The 23,541-nt window shown below is 50.9% G+C and overlaps 1 protein-coding gene across 2 annotated transcripts in view; it reads left to right on the top strand.

Annotated features, from left to right (window-relative positions):
• The first annotated feature begins 2,514 nt into the window (after positions 1-2,514).
• The window catches only part of LOC102998929 (complement C3-like), a 28,271-nt gene continuing 7,244 nt past the window's right edge, over positions 2,515-23,541 (top strand). For both annotated transcript variants that reach the window (XM_007169005.3, XM_007169006.3), the window contains exons 1-30: positions 2,515-2,630; positions 2,747-2,954; positions 4,428-4,602; positions 4,795-4,865; positions 4,962-5,050; positions 5,135-5,217; positions 5,443-5,530; positions 6,643-6,745; positions 6,885-7,005; positions 7,271-7,386; positions 8,058-8,198; positions 8,289-8,498; positions 8,661-8,870; positions 9,169-9,330; positions 9,597-9,726; positions 11,609-11,686; positions 13,062-13,259; positions 13,442-13,553; positions 13,855-13,940; positions 14,044-14,183; positions 14,637-14,843; positions 15,509-15,560; positions 15,738-15,824; positions 15,929-16,132; positions 17,452-17,527; positions 17,756-17,924; positions 20,941-21,036; positions 21,197-21,350; positions 22,214-22,386; positions 22,564-22,722. In XM_007169005.3, the coding sequence (XP_007169067.2) occupies positions 2,560-2,630; positions 2,747-2,954; positions 4,428-4,602; positions 4,795-4,865; positions 4,962-5,050; positions 5,135-5,217; positions 5,443-5,530; positions 6,643-6,745; positions 6,885-7,005; positions 7,271-7,386; positions 8,058-8,198; positions 8,289-8,498; positions 8,661-8,870; positions 9,169-9,330; positions 9,597-9,726; positions 11,609-11,686; positions 13,062-13,259; positions 13,442-13,553; positions 13,855-13,940; positions 14,044-14,183; positions 14,637-14,843; positions 15,509-15,560; positions 15,738-15,824; positions 15,929-16,132; positions 17,452-17,527; positions 17,756-17,924; positions 20,941-21,036; positions 21,197-21,350; positions 22,214-22,386; positions 22,564-22,722 (3,969 nt within the window). In that variant the 5' untranslated portion in view covers positions 2,515-2,559. The remainder of the gene's footprint in view (positions 2,631-2,746; positions 2,955-4,427; positions 4,603-4,794; positions 4,866-4,961; positions 5,051-5,134; positions 5,218-5,442; positions 5,531-6,642; positions 6,746-6,884; positions 7,006-7,270; positions 7,387-8,057; positions 8,199-8,288; positions 8,499-8,660; positions 8,871-9,168; positions 9,331-9,596; positions 9,727-11,608; positions 11,687-13,061; positions 13,260-13,441; positions 13,554-13,854; positions 13,941-14,043; positions 14,184-14,636; positions 14,844-15,508; positions 15,561-15,737; positions 15,825-15,928; positions 16,133-17,451; positions 17,528-17,755; positions 17,925-20,940; positions 21,037-21,196; positions 21,351-22,213; positions 22,387-22,563; positions 22,723-23,541) is intronic.

Below are 23,541 nucleotides of genomic sequence, written 5' to 3'. Positions count from 1 at the left end.
AAGGCTATATCCCAAAGGACCCCACACTAGTTGTTTTCCTGCCTCCTCTGCTGCTCATTGGTACCCAAGGGCAGTTTTCCCTTCCTGGACCCACCTCCAAGTCAAAATAGAAACTCAAGGGAATTCCCTGACGGTCCAGTTGTTAGGACGCTAACCACTTCCACTGCACGGGGAACGGGTTCGATCCCTAGTCGGAAACTAAGATCCCACAAGCCTTGCAGTGTGGCCTAAATAAATAAATAAATAAGTTCTGCTTACTGCTAAAAAAAATAAAATAAAAAAGGAAAGAAAAGAAACTCAGGAGACCTCTGCAGGCCTGAGTGTGCTTCAAAGAGGCTTGGATGCACCTACCTGGTAAAGATTCCCACTCGGGAGACAGACACTGGCACTGAGGAAGGAGCCCAGACTGGAGAGAAAGGTGAGAATAAAGCCTCTGCAGCCCCTCACCTTTGGATATCGCCCATCCTGGACACCTGGGTGCCCCTAGGATGGGGGCAGGGATGTGGATACCTGGTATAAGAATGAAGATGTGAAGGGGGGGAGCTCTCCCCCAGCCAAGAGAGAGCTGAACAGAACCAATGGAGGTTCCCTGAGAGCCTGGGACAGCGGTGGAACATGCCACCCCAAATGGACACCAGTGTTCTAGAACTTTCTAAATTAGGTCTCATCTGCATCCCTGATCCAGGCTTTAATTCAATTCTGTTGATTTTTTGCTTCATAAGAGATTGTTTACCATAGACTTAAGAGCATTACCCATCCTCATGGTTCACCTGCCTGACCCGGGGTAAGTTGCTCATCCTCTCGGGGCCTCGGTTTCCTCATTTGTACAATGGGTGGTAATCCTTACTTCAGCTGTGAGACTTCTGTGAGTGTACATAGAGCATGTAGAACAGTGTCTTGCCCACAGTAGGTGCACGATAAATGCCTGAGGAATAAATGACTACCCCCTTCGTGTCTGACACACTCGGTTTCCCAAATCTCTACAAACATAGTCTGGAAAGTGGGCACACGGTGAACCCAAGTCACGGGAGGCTATGAGGTTTAAGGAGAAAGTAAGTTCTCAAAAAATGTCCACTCCAGGGACTTCCCTGGTGGCGCAGTGGTTAAGAATCCACCTGCCAATGTAGGAGACATGGGTTGGAGCCCTGGTCCAGGAAGATCCCACATGCCATGGAGCAACTAAGCCCGTGTGCCACAACTACTAAGCCTGCGCTCAAGAGCCCGCAAGCCACAACTACTGAGCCCATGTGACACAACTACTGAAGCCCGCACGCCTAGAGCCCATGCTCTGTAACAAGACAAGCCACCGCAATGAGAAGCACGTGCACCGCAACGAAGAGTAACCCCCCACTCACCGCAACTAGAGAAAGCCCCCTCACGGCAACGAAGACCCAACGCAGCCAAAAATAAAAATAAATAAAATAAATAAATTCATTTTTTAAAAAAGTCTATTTCACACAAGCAGCAACTTTGTCTATTGTGGTCACTGCTGTGTCCTCAGCATGCTAAGTAGGGCCAAACTTGTAGTAAATATTTAACGAATTTTTGTGGGATAAATGTATATTATCATTGTTCGGGGTGGTCTGGGTCCCTCCAATAGGCGAGACTCTCCAAGCTGGCAGTATTGACTTCACTGAAGAAGAAAGAACCAGACAAACTTGTCTGCAGCCCCACCTGCTTCGATGGGGCAGACATCACAAATTGGGTTCAACATCTTTAATAGGGCATATTAAACAGCTAGTGAGAATTATTTCTGGCCAGAGAAAGCCTTCTTCCAGGAATGCTTCAAGCAAGATGTGTTTTCCTCCCTGGTTTAATATGTATAATTTGCCTGTTGGGAAAGAAGCCCGGAGAGATTGGCATGATTTAGGAACAATAGACAGTGGACGATTTACCAAGTGTGATCGGCTCCTGCAAGGAAGGAGAAAAGCCATGCAATACATACTGGGCTCAGAAAGATCTGAAATCCAGTAAGAGCGTTTGACCCATGCATTTCCCAGAAGCTTCCACTACAGTGGGTCCCCGGGGTCAGATGGCTAAATGCCATATGGCTGATCATGCCTGTGATTGGGAAATGAAAACATAATGCCTGCATTGCCCTACTTGGAACAACTACCCCAGAAACTCTCGCCAGTTTCACAAGGGCAGAGGAGGGGACAGTCCTCTTTCCTCCTGCCCCTACCAGCCAATCCCAGCCAAGCCCTGAGTGCATGCCCAGGGCCACATGGCCCAGGCTCCCTGCTGGGGGAGGAGAGGGCTTCAGGATGAGAACCCATGGCTGATGGGAAAGGCAGCCCTCCTAACACCCTGGCCCCCAAGGCGTGGGTGGGGCCTGGAACACTTCTCAATGCAACTGTCCCCAGCCCCCCACCCTGCGGAGGATTGGCTGAGGAGGGCGGAGCAGCCCCCTTGTCACCCATTGGATTTATGGGAATTTCCTCCCCATGTTCATTTAGATATTAACTCGGCCAGGGTAAGCCAAGGCAAACAGACCAGAGCTGGGGTGAACAGGAGGACAGGCATCTGTGGCCTGTGGCCCCACATTGTCCTCCCACCGCCATGGATGTGCCCTGGTTCCTAGGATCGATCCTGCTCCTCCTGGGGCCCCCCGTTGCCCACGCTGAGCCGCTGTGAGTCTGGAGAACTGAGGGGACATCTGCCATCCGTATGATTCCCCGCATGTGACCCCCGTCCATCACTTCCACCACTTGAGTCCCCCTGTGCTCCCATGTTTGTCTGCTGGCAGGTACATCCTGGTGACCCCCCGGGTCCTGCGGGTCGGCAGCCCGGAGAACATCCATGTGCAGGCTCACTCGGACTCCACAGAGCCCCTCACCAGGCCCCTCAAGGTGAACCTCACCGTGTGGGATTTCCCCATGAAGAAGATGCCAGTGGCTAGGGCTCAGCTCGTTCTCTCACCAGAAAACCACTTTATGGACCAGGCACCAGTGACGGTGGGTGACAGGCCGGGTTGGGTGGCCATAAAGGGAATCTCTGCGTCAGCAGCAAGCATAGAGAGGGGCAGACTCTAGAGGGACTTCCCAAGACGCACACTGGAGAAGAGATGCAGGGCCTGTGGGACTCCCCTGGCAGTCCAGTGGTGGGGACTTCACCTTCCACTGAAGGGGGTGCAGGTTCGATCCCTGGTCAGGGAACTAGGATCCCACATGTCTCACAGCCAAAAAACCAAAACATAAAACAGAAGCAGTACTGTAGCAGGTTCAATAAGGTCTTTGAAAATGATCCATATCAAAAAAAAAAAAGAGAGATGCAAGGCCTGGATATAGTTACTGCTCCTCTTATGTCCTATCCATTTTTTTAAATTGAAGTATAGTTGATTTACATGTTGTGTTAATTTCTGCTGTACAGCAAAGTGAGTCAGTTATACATACATACCATTCTTTTTTTTTTTAAACATCTTTATTGGAGTATAATTGCTTTACAATGGTGTGTTAGTTTCTGCTTTATAACAAAGTGAATCAGCTATACGTATACATATATCCCCATATCTCCTCCCTCTTGCGTCTCCCTCCCACCCTCCCTATCCCACCCCTCTAGGTGACACAAAGCACCGAGCTGATCTCCCTGTGCTATGCGGCTGCTTCCCACTAGCTATCTATTTTACATTTGGTAGTGTATATATGTCCATGCCACTCTCTCACTTCGTCCCAGCTTACCCTTCCCCCTCTCCGTGTCCTCAAGTCCATTCTCTACATCTGTGTCTTTATTCCTGTCCTGCCCCTAGGTTCTTCAGAACTCTTTTTTTTTTTTTAAGATTCCATATATATGTGTTAGCATATGGTATTTGTTTTTCTCTTTCTGACTTACTTCACTCTGTATGACAGACTCTAGGTGCATCCATCTTACTACAAATAACTCAATTTCGTTTCTTTTTATGGCTGAGTAATAGTCCATTGTATATATGTGCCACTTCTTTATCCATTCATCTGTTCTTTTTCTTATTCTTTACCATTATGGTTTATCACAAGATATTGAATACAGTTAGTTCCCTGTGGTATACAGTAGGCCCTTGTTGTTTATCCATTCTATATATACCAGTTTGCATGTCCTATCCATTTAGAAAGTCAAAGTCCCGTAGGTCTGGGCTCCGAGAAAGGCCTCGATTAGTCCGTATAACGTCTCTGTGCGAATTAATAAAAGGCGCCCTCTGCTGGTAGTCTGGGAAACTGAGCCTGAACGGGATCGCATCCCCCCTTCACCCCCCAACCCCACCCCCCCACCCCGCCCCGCGCTGGGCTGGATGCCCTTGTTCAGCAGCAACCTGGGCGGCACACGTGGGAACCTTGCTCCCAAGGGCAGAACCAGAGAGCTCCCATTCAATTGCTTCTCCAAGATCTGGTACAGGGCTTTGCCCGCAGGGATGGAGACCCCAGCAGGCCCTGAGGAGTGTGGGCATCTCTCCCCAGATTCCCGAGAGCCTGGTGTACCCGCCACAACCAGGAACTCAGTACGTCATCATCCAGGCAACCTGGGCACCCACCTCGGCCTCCGCATTAATGGAGAAGCTGGTGCTGGTAGCTCCCCACGCTGGCTACATCTTCATCCAGACAGATAAGACCATCTACACTCCTGAGCAATTGGGTACAGCCCCCAGGCACTTGGCCTGGGGCAGGCGCTGACTCTCATCCCCAGTTTCCCCCATGCCCACATGTTCCACCTCCCAGGGTGTCCTTCTGTCCAAGCCGCCCCCCCCCTCCGCTGCCCGAGATCCTAATGACTATACCCACCCCCTCTCCAAACTCTATCCCATGCTAAGAGTTTTCCCTCCTCCAGTTCAATACCGGGTATACACTGTGAACCACAGGATGGATCCTGTGCCCAGGACGTTCACTCTGGACATCAAGGTGACCTCTCCTGAGGGGAGGGCGGATCCCAGACACTGGGGTTATATCACATGCTGAAGGCCTGGGGCATGAACCAACCACCCCCGATCCCCGCAGAACCCGGAGGGGATCACTGTGATCAGCCAGGATCTCCTGGCCAAGGACAGTGTCTTCGCGAACTCCTTCCGCCTCCCAGAGCTCATCAGGTGCCCTGTTGGGAACCCTAGGGGTGGAGGGAGGGAGGTTCTCCTTCTCAGGCTCCATCTCTCCTAACTCTCTCTGTGCCTCAGTCTTGGGACCTGGAGCATCGAAGCCAGATACCAAAGTGCGCCCGAGCAGAAGTTCAAGGCAAACTTTGAAGTGAAGGAGTTTGGTGAGAAGGGTGTGCCAGGGTAGACAAGGTGGACCACGCAAGGACCGGGGCTGCAAATGCAAAGGAGGGCTCATGGTGCACCTACTGTGTGCCAGGGCCTGAGGACTATGTGCTCCAGCCCTTGGGGGCTGCCAGAATCACTGAGGAAGGAGCGAGTGGGGCAGGGAGGGGACGGGGGGGATGACAGTGAAATGCTGAGGGTGACACTCTCTTTACTGCACCCAGTGCTCCCATCTTTTGAGGTCCAGCTGACACCAAACAAGACTTTCTTCTACCTCAATGATGAGGCCCTGGGCGTGAATATCCAGGCCCGGTGAGTTCCTTTACCCCCAGCCTGGCCAGAGGACCAGAAATGCCAAAAAACTGAATGGGTAGAGAGAAATGAGCCACTTCTGTAGCTCTTAGGGTATAGGAGAGGCACTCTCTGCCACCCATGAGACATTCTTGTCCCGTGAGGTTATGCAGACCATCCCTTCAGTACAGTACATCCCTTCTCTGGGGTTGTACAGGCCACCTTATCTACCTAATGGAGTTATACGACATCTCATGGTTTGGACCATCTCTAAAGGTCCAAGAGGTTGCATAGGCACCTTTGTCATCTTGTGAGGTTGTCCAGACCATCTCTGAAGTTCTATGAAATTGCAAATGTCACATATGTTGCCTTATGGAATTTACAGACCATCCCCACAACTTTACAAGGCTGCACAGGTCATATTGTCCACCTAGGGTTGTAAGGGCCATATCTGCCACTTCTTGACATTATACAGACCATTTCTGCAGCTCCGTCATGCTATACAGGTCACCTAAACTGCCTGACGAGGCTTCACAGGCCACCTTTGCCATCCCAGGGGTTGTTCAGATTTCTTTCTTTCTTTCTTTTTTTTTTTTGCCTGCATTGGGTCTTCTTTGCTGTGTGCAAGCTTTCTCTAGTTGCATCGAGCAGGAGCTACTCTTCGCTGTGGTGCGCGGGCTTCTCATTGCGGTGGCTTCTCTTGTTGCAGAGCACAGGCTCTAGGCATGCAGACTTCAGTAGTTGTGGCGCACGAGCTTAGTTGCTCCACGGCATGTGGAATCAAACCCGTGTCCCCTGCGTTGGCTGGGGGATTCTTAACCACTGCGCCACCAGGGAAGTCCGTGTTCAGATTTCCCTGTGGCCCCATATGGCCGTACAGCCTACCTCCACCATCCTGTGAGGTTACACAGGCTTCATCTGCAACCCAACAAGGCCTTAAGGGACATATTTGTCACCTCCCAGGCTTGTGTTGGTCAGTAATGGAAACATCTAAGTTACCAGGGGCCACTTCCGCCCCTCCCAAAGTGTTACAGCCATTTCTGCAGCCCCAGGAGATTACACAGGCTGTCTCTGCAGATACATGAGGTTGTGTGGGTGCTTCAGAGCCAGTGAGATGGATGTCCATCCCCCAGATATATATTCAACAAGCCAGTGGATGGACACGCTCTGGCCATCTTTGGGGTGAAGCAGGATTCCCATCGGATCTCCATCAAAAGCTCCCTGCAGAGGGTGGAGGTGACTGAGACCCACCCCTCCCCTGTCGCTCCTTCCCCACCTCCTCCCCCTTCTTTCCCCCTTCCCCACCTCCCCTTCCTCTACTATCGCCCATTTCCCAAGAAACCATCTCCTCTCCTCTCTCTTGCACTGAGAGCAGATCTTTGAAGGCCTCGGCCACGTCTCCCTCCAGAAGGACACACTGATGGCCACATTCCAAGGCCCGGAAGAGGACTTCATTGGGGCCTCAATCTTTGTCAACGTCACTGTCTTCTCCTCAGGTGCCACCCCCACCCAGGCCCCTGGCTGAGGTCAGGACCCTGTGTCCTTTCCCAACCCAGACACTCCACCCATGTGACCTTGGGACACCTCCTGCCTCAGTTTCCTCATCAGAGAAATGGGGAAATGCTGGAAGGGCTGGGAGGAGCTGAAATCGTGTTACTGTCTTTTCCTGCCTTCACCAAGATGGGCCTCCCATACCAGCCTGCTCTTTCCCCAGGAAACTGAACCTCTGCCACAGAACTTACGATCCTCCTGTCTCTCCAGGGGGTGAGATGGTCCAGGCTGAGACCTCCGGAGTGAAGATTGTCCAGAGCCCGTACAACATCAAGTTCACCAGGACACCCCAGTATTTCAAGCCAGGGATGCCATTCCACTTTAGGGTCAGAGTCTGGGTTCACTCCACGCAGGGACTCTGGGCCCCTCCCTGAAACAGACCTTCCCAGGAGACAAAAACACACACAGGTTTCACCTGCCTCCCAGAGCTCATCTGTCTGAGAGCTGAGTCCATCATGCCTCCAGACCAATCCCAAGGTTCCCTCAAGTCTTAACCAGGTCCCCCCAAAGCACAGTGATGGCTCCAGAATTTCTCTGTGGGGGGTTAGGGATCACAGTCAGGCTGGAAGGTGATGCTTAGAAGTTTATCTTAAGGCTACATTTGCCCAGAAAGCATGCTATTTTTACATACATTCATTTGGGGTGACTTTGAAATGTCTGATAAGCATTAGAAAAGCTGGAGACATCCTTTGGTGCCAATCCTACTCCAAGTTTTCCCCAAGACCTCCACATCTCCTCCTACCCTTTTCACCCTCAATTCCTCCCACCCTTACACCCTGGTACACCAACAACCAGGGCTGCCACATACGGTTGTACTCTGCAAAACTCCAGGGGCTCCACTCATAGGCTCTAAATGAGAGGTGCCCCTGGTGTTGCTCAGTGCACAACTTGTACAGCTGTACAAGGCAGTCCTATCCAGATTGCATTCCCAGTTCCCACCTCTTACACCAGGCCACCCCCAGGCCTGTCCTTTGTCTCATGCCAGATTCCACCCCAGGTCTTTGTCTCGAATCCTGATGGGTCCCCAGCCTCCAAAGTCCTCGTCCGCTGCCAAAACCACAAAGTACATACCTCGTCCAGTGGGGTGGCCACTCTGACCATCAACACAAATGGAGATCTGAAGGAGCTCCCTATCCTGGTACCAACCTTATGGGACAGGGATAGTGGGGCTGGGACTGTGTGAGCTGGAAGTGTTATTAGGGGTTTACTTGCCCATGATGCTCCCCAGGTGGAAACTGATGCACCTCTCCAGCCAGAGGAGCAGGCTTCAGCCAGGATGACAGCTTGGCCTTACTCAACTCAGAACGGGTCTGGGAACTTCCTGCACATTGAGGTGAAGACATTGGGCACAGAGGTTGGCAGCAACATCCAGCTGAGCCTCAACACAAAGCATCAAAATCCTGCAACCAAGGACTGGATCACTCACTTCACCATCCTGGTGAGGGGTTAGGACCAGGACTTGAGCTGGTGGGAACCATCTGGGATGGACTCAGACCTAGAGGCTGAAGCAAAGGGACTAGGGGGCTCCCTTGTGGGCTGGGATAGCCTAGGGGAAGGGCTGGTTCTACCCTTCTCATCCATAGTCGCCCTTGTCTCCAAGGTCCTGAGTAAGGGCCAGATTGTGTATGCCAAACATCAGTTAAAAAGTCATGGGAGTGTCTACACGTCAGCCATTATTGATGTGACTTCAAAGATGCTTCCTTCCTTCCGCATCCTGGCCTTTTATTTACTGCCAAGGGGAACAGGGCAGGACCCTGAACTGGTGGCTGATTCCATTTGGATTGATGTGAATGACAAATGCAAGGAGAAGGTGAGTCAAACTCCTTGAAGTTGTACACCACCATCATAATGCTTGGGAGATGGTCTGTACAAATTCAAGGGCTCTCAGTCTGGAGGCAGAGGAGAGGAAGGAGAAGTGATGTGGCCTTAAAAGCTCAACTTAAGAGGTGGAGAAGATGCAAGTAAATGTGTAGAGTTGAGATTGGCCTGGTGGAGTTCCCAGATGCTCCATCAGAGCTGAGGGAGCATGAACTTGAAAGTGGACTTGTGGAAGCCCTTTGGTGACCTACGAGCCTCTTTTCCTGACATCTCTCTTTTTCCTTGCTTAGCTGAAGGTTGGCATGAAGAATGAAGGATACCTCCAGCCTGTACAGCCCAGCAGCCAGGTGGAATTGAAGGTGACAGGTGATGCAGAGGCCACAGTAGGGCTGGTGGCCGTGGACAAGGCTGTCTATATCTTGAACAGCAAACACAAGCTCACACAGAAGAAGGTAAGAACATGTGGGCTTTGGACCCAAAGATTGCCTGGAGATTCTAGCTGGAGCCTGAGTTTCTTCACCTAGTAAATGAACAATATTGGTGGTTGCAAGGATTCAAGGAGCCTGTGCACAGCACAGAGATTGGCAGGTAGTAAGGGCTCAATAAATGGGTGATTATGTGAAAATTATTATTTGAACCAGCAATTACAGTGCACCATTGCACCTTCCCTGGAGGGGTCATACAGGCTCCAAATCCAGGTTCCTCTCTTGACCCTCAGGTCTGGGATACGGTGGAGGAACATGACATTGGCTGCACAGCAGGCAGTGGGAAAGACAGACTTGCTGTGTTCAAGGATGCTGGATTGGACATGAAGATGAGCACAGGGATGGACACTTTGGCAAGCTCAGGTACTTAAGGGGGGCAGGAAGAGGGCAGGGGTGGGGGAAGTGCTATCTAGTGGTTAGGAACATGGACTTTGGTGTGAAAGAGATGAGCTAAAATCTAGGACCCTGCCACTTACCATAGGCTGATCATATTTCCCCTCTGATTCTCAATTTATCTCTCCATAAAATGTACATAATAATAGAAGTAACTTACTGTGTGCTAATTAAGATGTAGTTTTGGCCATGTGTATCAGAGATACGAATTAACAGTAGCTTAAACAGGTAGAAGTTTATTTCTTGCTCAATAACAGTCCAGAGGTCATTCTGGGACTCAGGCTCCTTCTAGCTTGTTGCTCTGCCATATTCCAAGATGAAGTCTCACCAGGACCTCCTGCCAGGCACCAGGATGAAGGGAAGTGGAAAGAATAGTACAGTTCTCTCTCATCTCATTGGCCAGAACTCAGTTACATGGCCCTATCTAGATACAAAGGAGGCTGGGAAATGTAGTCTTCATTCTGAGTGATACATAAAAGATGGAGGTTTAGTTGCCACAAACGATAGGGGAGAATGGATATTTTGGGGACAACTAGGAGGGTCTTCTTTTCAGCTATGAATAGTGATATTAATAACAATTTCTGGGACTTCCCTGCTGGTCCAGTGGCTAAGACTCCACACTCCCAATGCAGGGGGCCTGGGTTCAATCCCTGGTAAGGGAACTAGATCCTACATGCCACAACTAAAAGATCCCACATGCCACAACTAAAAGACCCCGCATGCTGCAATGAAGATCCTGAGTGCTGCAACTAAGACCTGGCACAGCCAAATAAATAAATAAATAAATATTTTTAAAAAAATAACAGTTTCTATTTACTACAAACTAGACCCTGTGCCAAGTACTTTTATATGCATGATCTCATAGATAGAACTATGATTATTCCATTTTACATAGCTGGAGAAATTAAAACCCAGAGAGGTTAAGTGACTTGCTGAAGATTGCACAACTTTTTTTTTTAAATAAATTTATTTTATTTATTTATTTTTGGCTGCATTGGGTCTTCGTTGCTGCACGCAGGCTTTCTCTAGTTGTGGCAAGCGGGGGCTGCTCTTCGTTGCAGTGCGCGGGCTTCTCATTGCGGTGGCTTGTTGTGGAGCATGGGCTCTAGGTGCACGGGCTTCAGTAGTTGTGGCACATGGGCTCAGTAGTTGTGCCTCACGGGCTCTAGAGCGCAGGCTCAGTAGTTGTGGCGCACAGGCTTAGTTGCTCCACGGCATGTGGGATCTTCCCAGACCAGGGCTTGAACCTGTGTCCCCTGCATTGGCAGGCAGATTCTTGACAATTGCACCACCAGGGAAGCCCTGCACAACTTTTTTTTTTTTTTTTTTTTTTTTAATATTTTTGCCTTGTTTTGTGTCCTCAATTGGTTTTTCACTTCAGTTACTTTTTTTTTTTAAATTAATTAATTAATTTATTTATTTATTTTTGGCTGTGTTGGGTCTTCGTTTCTGTGCGAGGGCTTTCTCCAGTTGTGGCAAGTGGGGGCCACTCCTCACCGCGCTGCGCAGGCCTCTCACCATCGCGGCCTCTCCCGCCGCGGAGCACAGGCTCCAGACGCGCAGGCTCAGCAACCGTGGCTCACGGGCCCAGCCGCTCCGCGGCACGTGGGATCCTCCCAGGCCAGGGCCCGAACCTGCGTCTCCTGCATTAGCAGGCAGGTTCTCAACCACCGCGCCACCAGGGAAGCCCCTGCACAACTTTTAAGTGGCAAATCTTGACTACAAAGAGGCTGTGGGATAAAATGAGGTGATGCATATAAAGCACTGGGTATGCAGTAAGCACCCAATAAATCTCAAGGATGTTGATAATGATCTTGACACTTGTCCTCTCATTCTTCCCTCTGATCCCCAGACTGGCACTGCCCCCAGAGCCCATCTCCCAGCCGTCACCGCCGCTCCCTGAAGAGGCTGGAGACCAAGAGGAATGCAGGTCAGAGCTAAAGCTGGATGTGCCCTCCTGGCTCCCTAATCTGTATTCATCACGGCTTAGAAAAGAAAACTGAAACCACTCTAGTTACTCCAGTCGGGGGGCAGGGAGGGGAGGTGATTTAATGATGGGAGTTTGGTGCTTTCAAAATCATTAGCTGAACTTTAGGAGTGGAAGTTGGAAGGCTGCTTGCTGAGACTCAAGATCACTCCATTGTAGTTCTTGCAGTGCATGAAATCTAGGTTTCAATGCATGAAATCTCAGGAAACTCTGCCAAAATCTCTCATGAAGCTGGCAGGTAGATAGTGAAACACAGAATTATGCCTGTTACAAAAACACATAGACTGGAGCCCACCCATCAGCTACCACCGTTGCAGGGAAAATGGTCTCCACCTCTCTTCCACTTTCCAAATTCTATACAAGAGCATCTGGGTGGCAGAATCTCATCCCATCCAGAACCCTAGCAGCAAGGGAGTCTGGGAAATGTAGTTTTTAGATGTCTAGCTTCTGTGATACAGGAAGGAAGGTAGATGAAGGGGGAGATGGATAACATGTAGACCAAGACCAGGGTGTGGATGGGACCAAGAAGCCTAGAGTTCAAGGAAGATGAGAGGCAGCACTGGGTGTTGTTAGAAGCATGAATTCTATGAATATTAGATTTTTCAGTCTTTTTAAGCAGCACTAATGACTTTGTGGATCTAAATAAAGGGAAAATAAGTGAAATCTAATAAAAATTGAGGTAAAACCCTAACTCTAATTTCAATATCGAAAATCATGCTAACCTTCTGAGAAAAGTACATAATGTAGACTGTTGTTTTATTTATGGTAACAATCACTTAACTATAGATGTTCTAACCATGTTATATGGTAGACAATAAGATTATTAAATTGCTCTAATATTTTCTATCTTTAAGTGCATTCCTTCAGTTCGCTAATTTAGAAGCATTCAACTTGACATCATGCTCTACAGCAAGTTCTGTGTTTTCATTTTTTTAAAACACACAACGAAAACCAGGAGTCAAAATCACAATTTTAATAAATAAACATGGCGTTGCCAATGCCTGTCCAAAAAGAAGGAGAGAAGGAGAAGAAATAGCAGGGGCAGCAGCATGAATTCCAGTCCCAGCTCTGCCACTTGTGAGCTGTGTGACCCTGGGCCAGTGAATTGACCTCTCTGTAGCTCAGCTTCCTCATCAGAACTCGTCATATGAGTTCAATGTGAAGCTTCAGGGGAAAGACACGGGCAAAGTTCTAGGGACAGCATTGCCAGAGATACCGCTAAACAGAGGTCAGGTGTACATGGCATTGAGGTGGATGGGTCCCTGCTTCCTCAGGTCCTACCCAGCCCCTCCTCTGTCCCACTAACTCTGGCTTGCAGTGAACAAGTTCGAGACAGAGCTGGAGCGAAAGTGCTGTGAGGCTGGGATCCGGGAGAGCCCAGTGGGGCTATCGTGTGAGGAGAGGACCTGTCATGTCCGCTATGGACCAGTCTGCATCGCCGCTTTCCTGAGCTGCTGCCGTCTGTCTGAGGCCCTGACTCGGGAGGCCCGAGAGGAGCAGCTGCTTCTGGGGACAAGTGAGGGGGCCACGGCAGGAGGCACAGGGTCGGGGGGCTCCACTGAGGGACATGGAGAGCCCTGGACAGGTCAAGGGGTGACATGTGCCATGGAGGGATGAGGTGGGAGGACCCCACTGAAGAGTCTGGTGGGTCATGGGAGACATGCAAAAGACACCCTGACCCACACCTGCTCCCTACAGCGGATGAAGACGAGGACTTTGATGACATCTTCCAGGAGGACCAGCCTGTCCGGAGCTTGTTCCCTGAAAGTTGGTTCTGGAAGAAGATAACTCTGCCCAAAAGTGAATCGGGGTAGGACTATGGTCCCCATGCCAGCCTCTGGTCCCTGGCCCTTTCCATGCATCAGGGGGCATCCATCATGGCCAATACCCCCAGGAGTGACATTGAGCTCTCAGTATTGTCCCATGACATGAAACTTCCTGGATGGGGATAAAGATCCCAGTGGGTCCCCCCCAAATTTCTCTAACTGGGTGACCCACTGACCCCTTCATAGTGACGGTAAGCCCAAGACAGTAACCCTCAATCAGAGGCTCTGTCCAGGCTGCACAGACTCACTTATGTTCCCTTCTCCCTACCCTGGCACTTTCTGCAGCATCTCGCACTACAGCACCCTTGTGACCGTGCCAGATTCCATCACCACATGGCAGTTTGTGGCCGTCAGTCTCAAGGCTGGACAAGGTGACCCCACAAGCCCAGTGCTGAAGGAATAGGAGAACAGTGGCCCTGGCCAGCCCCAGGGCAGTTGGCCCCTGCTTAACGTCAAGTGCTCTCCTGGTTCTAGGTCTTTGCGTCTCTGACCCCTTTGAGCTGACAGTTATGAAATCATTCTTTGTGGATCTTAAGTTGCCCTTCTCCGTGATCAGGAATGAGCAGGTCCAGATCCAAGCTGTGCTGTACAATTTCATGGTCTACCCGGTCAAGGTGAAGCCCCCAGCCTTCCCCTCTCCCCCCAAAAATGTCTGTCAGTGTGTTTTATAAGGGGGATGGAGGGTGTCCATTATTCGAAGGAGCCAGTGAAGTGGCAGCCTTTTTGAAAAAGTTTCTAAGCCATTTTCCCATTTAAGCCTCACGATAACCCCAGGAGATGGATGCTATGACTGTTCTTGGTTTGGAGATGAGGAAACTTACATGGCTTTCCTGATAAGGAAACTTACATGGCTTTCCTGATAAGGAAACTTACATGGCTTTCCTGAGATCACATAGCACCTAAGTGACAGAAGGGGTTTGAACCCAGGCAGGGTCTTTACTCTCAATCATTATGCTACACTGTCACCTACTCAGGATTCTCAGGGTGGGGGCAGGGAGGAGACTGTGACTCTAGGGTCCTGGGCCTCCTCATGCATCAGGACCCTCTAACTGCCCACCCTGCCCCAGGTCCGAGTGGAGTTCCCCCACAAGGAGCCACTGTGCAGTGCGGCAAAGCCAGGAGCCCCTTCCCGCCAGGTGGTTGTCGTGCCCCCCACCTCCTCCAAGATGGTGCCCTTCGTGCTTCTCCCACTTGAAACAGGCAAAGTGGATGTGGAGGTCAAGGTCATGGGCTTTGGGGTCCAGGACCACGTGAGGAAGACACTCCTGGTCCAGGTAATAGGCACCCCCAGCCCTTGCTGCCAGTGCAGCGAGTGGGGCTTCTCCTGAGCTCCAGGCTGTGTGATCACGGGAGGGGCAGGTGGGCCCAAGATCAATGAACAGGCCTCCAAGAAAGGAGTGAGGTGCGAGACAATGATTTGAAAGTTCAGTCACAGAGTCCCCACTTCAGGACTTTGGAGTCAGGCTCGGGTTCAAACCTTGTCTCTTCTGTGTGACCTTGGACAAGTTACTTAACTTCTCTGAGCCTCTGTTTCCTCATTTGCAGGATGGGGATAATCCTCATACCCACGAATAATCAGAGAGCTGTGAAGATTACACACGACCAGTGCATGACCCATCAGTGATACTTTATTTACTTAACAAACACATTTTTTAGCACTTAGGATATAGCGCTTTAAGAATATTAACTCACTGCACCCTCAGAACAACTCTCTGAGGTAGGAACTACTATACTCTCCCTTTTATGGATGAGAAAACTGAGACACAGAGGGGTGAAGTAATTTGTCCAAGGTCATGCAGCTAGGAAGCAAAAGAGCTGGGATTTGAACCCAGATATCTGGGTCCCAGAGTCTGTGCTAAAAGCTATATTTCCTCTTACTGTCATTATGACTGTCATTATGACTATTGTTTTTAACTTTCTTCTTCACTGCATCCTACAGGCAGAGGGTCAGATACAGCAAATATCCCATAGCATCCTCCTGAACCCCCAAGGTTTGTGGGGTCTTCAGGGAGCACGTGGGATCCTGGGACCATGCTCCAGTGGAGGGAGGGGCTGAAATGAGGGGATCTGGTCAGAGGGCCAGTCTGAGATTCTCCCAGAGTCTGCAGTCTAACCCTGACCTCCCCAGTCCCAGAACCTGCTTGTCACACAAGGTTGTGCCTGCTCAGGTCAGACCCAGATGGAGCTGGTGCCAAAACAGGACTTTTTGAACAAGATGCCCAACACAGAGGCAGAAGTGTTTGTCAGCATTCAAGGTGCCTAGACAGAGCTGGCTCCTGTGGGGGCTGAGGGAGGGGCTGGGGGTACCTATGGTCCCCATCGGGGAGCCATGGTAGCTTAGACCATGCCCACCTGACAGGTGACATCCTTGGAGAGACCATCCTGGGCAGCCTGACACCCAGAGAAACAAGGCGACTGCTGAGGGTCCCCACTGGCTGCCCCGAACAGACGCTGAGCTCCCTGGCACCCGTGATCATCCTGGCCCGCTATTTGGATAGCACGGGCCAGTGGAACAAGGTTGGGGTGGAGCTCAGGGAGCAAGTGATGAAGAACATTGTCAGCGGTGAGAGTGGATCCCCTCCTGGGACCTCGATGAGGGTGTCTGGGACTCTTGGGGAGGGTGGTTGAGGTACCCCTGGGGTTGGAGGAGGCCCCCACTGGACCTTCCCAGACAATAGCACCCAAACTCTGACTCTTCTCCCTGATGACAACCTGATACCAAGTCCCCCAGGTGACCCCCAATGGTGACCCCCACATTATTCCTTCACCCTGACCCCTCTCCCAGGCTACAAGTCTCATAACAGACACCCTGGTTAACCCCAAAGCAGCAACCTCCCAGGTTATGTTATATTCAGACACTGTCCCAGGTTATAGCCAATCAGTTCCATGCCCTGGGCTACACCCCCAGGGAACTTCCAGGCAGAAGACTCCAGAATAATCCCAGGTGGTGGCCTTCCGGTTACACCTGATTGCTAACACCTTCCCAGGTTACATCCAAACCCCCCAGGTAACAGCCATAGATACACACCCCGGTTACACCCTGACAGAGACCCTCAAGTTAGTTTGGACGCTGACCCCGTCTCCCTGGTTACACTCAGACACTAACCCTCCATCCAGCTGCTCTGGATGGTGTTCCATCCAAGTGACACCCAGACACTAACATCCCCAGTGTTAAACCCAAACAGTAAACCTCCAGGTAGCCTTCAGATAATACCCAAGTAGCAATGCTCAGAATCTACCCCAGAGGTGCCCTCTCCAGAATACACCCAGGAGTAACATCCTCTGACTACACAGACACACTGACATCTCTAGTTTACAGCCAAGAAACAACCCACAGGAAAACACCCAGGTAGTGGCCCCTCAGGATACGCCCTTTCCTGGGTTTCACCTTCCATGATCCCTCCTAGCAGCAATTCCCAGCCAAACCCCTCCCCAGTCACACCCCTCCCCAGCAGTAATTCCCAGTCACGCCCCTCCCCAGTCACGCCCCTCCCCAATCACACCCCTCCCCAGCAGTAATTCCCAGTCACACCCCTCCCCAGCAGTAATTCCCAGTCACACCCCTCCCCAGTCACACACCTCCCCAGCAGTAATTCCCAACCACACCCCAATGGCGCAGTTTCCCAGTTTACTCCCAGATACAGCTGTACCCTGGCTCCCACTGTCACATGTGGCCATGACCTTCATTTACACCTGGGCCTGCAGCTCCCTCCTTAATGCACCTGGACCAGTCCCCTCCTCCAGGTTACATCTAGATATGATGCACCCCTAAGTCCCACCCATACCCTGCCCCCCAGATTATGCCTGGTAACTAACCCCCCCTTCACAGCCACACCCAAGCACCAACTCTCCCGGTAAATTCCCATCCACCTGTTTTCCCAGGGTACAGCCGGATGCTGACCCACCGGAGCGCAGATAGCACCTACCACACCAGCAAGGGAAACCCAGGAAGCACCTGGTAAGGATGAGGGCACTGGTAGGAGGAAGCCTGAGGGACCAGCCTGGGGCTTGATGACCCCAGAAGTATCCCCACTGAGGGGTCTTGGGGCAGGCAGCCTGAGGGCCAGCAGCATTCCAAGTTGCCGTGCTCTCTGGGGTAGACTTCTCCATAGTGTAGACGCCCCTGTCCTAGAACCCCCTTGGTGACTATTGCCAGCCATCACCCACCCTGTCTCCCTTCCAACAGGCTCACGAGTTACGTATTCCGGGTCTTCGCCCTGGCCTACCCTACCATGACAATCGGGGCGCTCAATCCTGAGTCTCTCTGCACCATTGCCAACTGGATCATCACCCAGAGGCAGGCAAAGGACGGGAGCTTCGTGGAGGAAAGCCCTGTGGTCATGGGGTCCATGAAGGTGCCCACCGCCCCCCCACCACTACCTGAGCCATTCAAACAAAACCCAAGGGCTCTGCACACTGGGAGGGGAATTTCAGCCCCCTGACGTGTTCCCAGGTAGAATGAGAACAGGAAAGAGCCGAGGTCCGGCACCAAGCATCACATGTCCCTGCTCTGGACCATGCTGCACTCTGTTACAATGTGGGGAGGCTGGGACCTATCCCCCCACCCCTGCTTCAAGGAGTTGCCAGTCCTGGCCCACCTCTCTCTGGGTCTGAGTCCTCCTTGTTCCCCCAGCCAACACACCCATCCCTACCAATTGTTCCTCCACACCAGCCTCCAGAAACAGCTTTCAAACAGCCTGGGAGGTCTCTCCCCTGCTCAAACACCTTCTGTGACAGTCACTTACGACAAACACAGTCACCTACAACAGTATCTCTCTACTCTATCCTTCTCTTCTGTATCTCCTCCCAAGCCCCACCCCTCAATACTCCCTGCTCACAGGTCCTTCCAACTCACCTCTGTATCTTTGCTTAGGCTGCTCTCTCTGCATGGTATACTCACGCCTCATCCCTTTTTTCCCCTGCATCTAGCCAAATTATATTTTCTCTTTAGATTTAGATCAGACACCACCTCCTCTAAGTCTCCCCCGAATACCAGCCCTGTCCTGTGCACCTATCACGTTAGGGATGTGATTTATTCACTCATTCAACAAACATTTATCCAGCAACTGCTGTGTGCCAGGCCTTGTGCTGGGTAGAGGGGAGACACAGAGGTAAACAAGACAGTGACAGCCCCTGCTTGTAGAACTGACATAAGCTGGGTAGTGGGGGGCAGACAGAAATTCACCAAATAATTATAACTAGTGATTGTTTAAGTCACAATTGTGCCAAGTTCCATGGGAGAGAAAAGCAGGAGGTAGGATTTAATAGGAGCCATGCCCAGCGCTGGGGGTGTCAGGGGTAGCCTACAGGCGGAAGTGACAGTAAAACAGCAACCTGAAAAAGGAATAGGAGACAGCGGAGGAAAGAATGGAAAACAGAGCTCCAGGCAAAGGGAACGGCGTGTGCAAAGGCCCTGAGGCTCTGGCATGTTTGAGGACGGGGAAAAGAGACCAGTGTCATCAGAGCCCAAAGATGGCAAAGAGGTGATCCATCCCGAGGCCTGGGAAGGAGGAAAGATGCCAGGTCCTGAAGCCTGTGGGGCTTTGCAAGAGTCTGTTCAGGGTTTGCTTTTCCTACACTGTGAGTCCTCCAGGGAGAAAAGCAGGTCTGGTTCATCATCGTCAGCAAGTGTTGCTGAATAAAACTCTGGATGGATGAATGAACCAGCAAAGACAGAATGCACCCCCAAAAGAAGGGAGGACTGTGTGAGTGAAAGCCCTACATGGTACAGGAAGGCGGTACATAAAGGAGTTACAAACACAGGAACAGTAAGACAGGCTCACAGATCTGAGTTTCTTTCCACCAACGAACATTTATCAGGCACCTATAATGTGCCAGGCACTGCTTTAAGCGCTGGGAACTCAGGGCAAACAAAACAGACAAAAATCCCTGTCCTCATGGGGCAGACATTCTAGTGGAGGACAGACAGGCAATTAGCATAATAGGGGCATAAATGATGTGGTGTGTTATAAGTGATACGGGAAAAATGCAGGGAAAGGGGGATCAAGGTGGGAGGGGTGAAATTTTGGGAGGCTTCCTGAGGAGATGATATTTATACAGAACTGGAGAGGTGAGGGAGCAAGTCCTGTGGATAACTAAGGAGAGAGTGTCCTAAGCAGAGGGAGCAGCATGTGCAAAGGTCCTGAGACTGGAATGTGCCCAATATTTTGGAGGAACAGTGAGGAGCCCAGTGTGGCTGGAACAGAGTAAGCAAGGGGAGAGGGGGAGGAGGGGAGGGCGGGGAGGTGATGGGACAGATGGTGCAGGGCCTTGTGAGCCAAAGGGAGGACTTGAGCTTCTCCTCTGAGTGAGGTGGGAGCCACAGAAGGTTCTGAGCAGAGGACGGATGTAAACTGATTCAAGAGTTCACAGGCTTCATTGGCCACTGTGAGAAGAAGAGACTTTGGGGTATGTATTAGTTTCCTAGGGCTGCTGTAACAAAGTACCACAAACTGGGTGGCTTAAAACAACAGAAATCTATTTATTTGTCCCAGTTCTAGAGACTAAAAGTCCAAGATTGGGACTTCCCTGGTAGTCCAGTGGTTAAGACTCCGTAATTCCGATGCAAGGGGCGCAGGTTCGAGCCCTGGTAGGGGAACTAAGAGCCCACATGCCATGCGGCGTGGCCAAAAAAAAAAAAAGAAGTCCAAGATTAAGGTCTCGGCAGGGCCATGCTCCTTCTGAAGGCTCATTGGGGCATGGGGTGGGAATCCTGCCTTGCCTCTTCTAGCTTGGTGGTTCCTGGCAATCCTTGGCATCCCTTGGCTTATAGCCACGGCACTCCAATCTCTGCCTCCATCTTCACATGGCTTTCTTCCTTCTGTGTGTGCCTTCTTATATGGACACCAGTCATTGGATACAGGGTCCCCCTAATCCAGTATAACCTATTCTTAACTTAGCTCATTACATCTACAGAGACCCTATTTCCTAATAAGATCACACTCTGAGGTTCTGGGTGGACAAGCATTTGGGGGGAAAATTATTCAGTCGAGTACAGGGATTGAGGGCGGAACTTGGGAGACTAAAGAGGAGTTTGAACCTTGTCGGTCATTTACCAGCAATGGGGACACTTCACCCTCTGACCCTCAGTTTGCTCGTCAGGAAAATGGAGCTGCTGCAAGTATGTTTTGAGCTAGCATAGAGAGCTTAGCACAGCACCCTCCATGGCCGTCAACTTTTCTTAGTAAAGCAGACCCCACACAGGCAAATCGCAAGATAGCTCCTCCTCCTCTACCTCTCTCGTCATCCTGCTTTCAGCATCATCCAGCCCAGAGCTGAGCACCTGGGAGCTTTTCAAGGTCAGTCAGGAGAGACTGGGGAAGGTGTCTCCAAGATGGTAAAGGGATTATGGGTGTGGTTCTGCATCCACAGGGTGGTTACCAAGGCTCGGAGGCAGATGTATCCCTCACAGCTCTTGTCCTGATCGCTCTGAATGAGGGGAAGCAGTGGTGCAACCAGAAGATACCGGTAGGACCCAAAGACGAGGGCAGGGTCTCCAGGATGCCATACCCCCTGCACACAGGGAGCTCCCCTGCCCTCGTGTCCTTCTTAGTGCTTTCCTCTCTTCTAGCTCCCAGACCCCTTTCCTCTGATCACCTCCCTCTAGCCTCTTCTCTTGACTCTCTAGAATTTGGCTGCCAGCATGAAGCAAGCCGGTGACTTCCTGGAGACAAAACTCCCCCACATTCAGACAACCTTTGCCATAGCCATAGTCTCCTATGCTCTGGCCCTCACCAGGAGCCCCCGAGCCAATGACCGCCTGGACAGCTTTGCCAGCCAGGGTGGGTGTGGGCCACTTTTCAACCAACTATGTGTTAACCACAGTCATGGGGGCAGAGAGAGGGGGATTGCATGATCTCAAATCCAGCAAAACGTGATTCTTCATTTATGAGCACCTATGGTGTGCCTACCCTTGAGCTCAGACCCTGAGAAACCAAGGTGAACAAGACTGGTGTGGTCCCTGCCCTCAAAAGTCCCACCGTTCCTGGGAGAGGCAGGTAGAAGACAAACAGATCAAAAGAGAATTACAACTTGAGACAGGTGCTGAGATAATAACATACAAGGTGGGTGGGAGCGACGATGAGGGGAGGGGAGTATAGACTGGAGAACTGGGAAGGCCTCTGCGAAAAGGGGACCCCTCAGCTGGAATGAAAGATGAGAAAGCTCACCTACGTGAAAGGCCAAGGATATTCCAAGCAGACGGAATGGCACGGGCAAATGCTCTGAAGTGGGAAAGTGCTTGGTATGTTCAAGGATGGAAAGAAGGTCATGAAACATAGGTAACTGAGAGGGGTTTGCTTCCCATGGCCTGCCCTACCCCATCCCTGAGGGTCCTGAGCCCATCCTCTCCATTCCCCAAGTCAAGAGGAGTGGAGGTAGAAAAACGCACTTGCAGTGGGACCGAGAGGGATGTGGAGGAGCTTCTTTGAACCTCAATTTCCCCAACTCTAAATAGTGTCCCTGTCTCCTAGAGTGGTTCTGAAAAAATGCAATGTCCATACGTCTCCTCAGCAAAGATTTTCACGTAAAGTAGGTGCTCACTAAAATAGCAGATGAGAAAAACTGGGCGATAGGACACGAGGAGAGGGCAGGTTTAGGTAGGTGGGCCCAGATCTGCGTGACGAGGTAGACATTCATCTTCTAGACAAAACCCATTGGCCAGTGGGCAACCTGGACATGGACTCCCTATACACCATTGAGGCCACGGCCTATGCGCTGATGCAGAAGCTGGAGCTGGGTCGGCGCAATGAGACACATGCCATCGCCAAGTGGCTACTGGAGAAACGGGAGCTGGGAGGAGGCTTTCGGTCCACCCAGGTGACTGGACCCTCGGAAACTGGGGGTGGAGGTGGGGGTGGGGTGGGGGGATGGGTCGCTAGCCGAGGTGCTGACATTACTGGCCCACCGGAAGGAGCTGTCCGTGGTGCTCGTGCCCTAAGGGGCTCCGGTGCGCTGTCAGTGGTGCTGATCCGAGGCCCCCATCCCAACACCCAGACCACGGTCGTGGCCATAGAGGCCCTCACTCGCTTCCGCGAAGCTGTCCCCTTCGACGGTGTCCAGGATCTCCGCGTCCAGATCAGAGCCCCCAGGAGAGCCTTGAATATGGAATGGCTCATCGATGAGAACAATGCCTACCAGCTGCGGTCAGCAAAGGTACGGAGCTAAGGGGCAGACGGGAAGTCCACACAGAAGTTGCGCTGGAGATGAGACCAAGAGTCATGTCCCTGGCAATCTCCCCCCACCAATATTATCTAATCACCATTGGCTATACTATCAATGTATTGGTTCATTCATTCCACAAACATTTCCTGAACACCTACGGTGTGCCAAGCATTCTCCTGGGTTATATTATGAAACATCTGTGGTCCCTACTCTCAAAGCACTTACAGTCTAGAAAGAAATTAAGACAATAAATATAATTCTACATTCCACTTTAAGCTTTCAGAACACAGGGGAATGAAATAAGTGTGTAAAGGACAAAATAACCTGGGTATGGGGAGTAAGGTCATCTCCATGACCTTACTCCATGAAGGAGGTGATATTCACCTTCAATTATTCAATCATCTTTATTGAGCACTTACTGTGTGTCAGACACTGTTCTAGGTTCTGGGAATATGGCCATGAACAAGACAAAAAAAAAATCCCTGTCCCTGTAGAATTTTATATTTTAGTGGGGATAGACAAAAAAGCGATGTGAATAAGTAGAATATGTAATGTGTTAAATGATGGCAAGTGCTATGGGAAAGAATTAAGCAGGGAGGGGGTGGGAACATCAAGGAGTTGTAATTAGGCTGGGTAGGGAAGGTCTCACCAAGAAGGTAATATTTGAGCAAAGACCTTACGGAAAGGCAGACATGATCCTTGTGGATATCTAGGCAGAACAAACAGCAAGTGCAAAGGCACTGAGGCAAGAGTGTTCTAAGAACAGCAATGGGATTTAAGCAGGGGTGATGTGATTGGATGTGAATTTGT

The sequence above is a fragment of the Balaenoptera acutorostrata genome, chromosome 2 (genome assembly GCF_949987535.1).
Source record: "Balaenoptera acutorostrata chromosome 2, mBalAcu1.1, whole genome shotgun sequence".
In the NCBI taxonomy this organism is placed as follows: domain Eukaryota; kingdom Metazoa; phylum Chordata; class Mammalia; order Artiodactyla; family Balaenopteridae; genus Balaenoptera; species Balaenoptera acutorostrata.
This window is presented reverse-complemented; position numbering and strand designations above follow the sequence as displayed.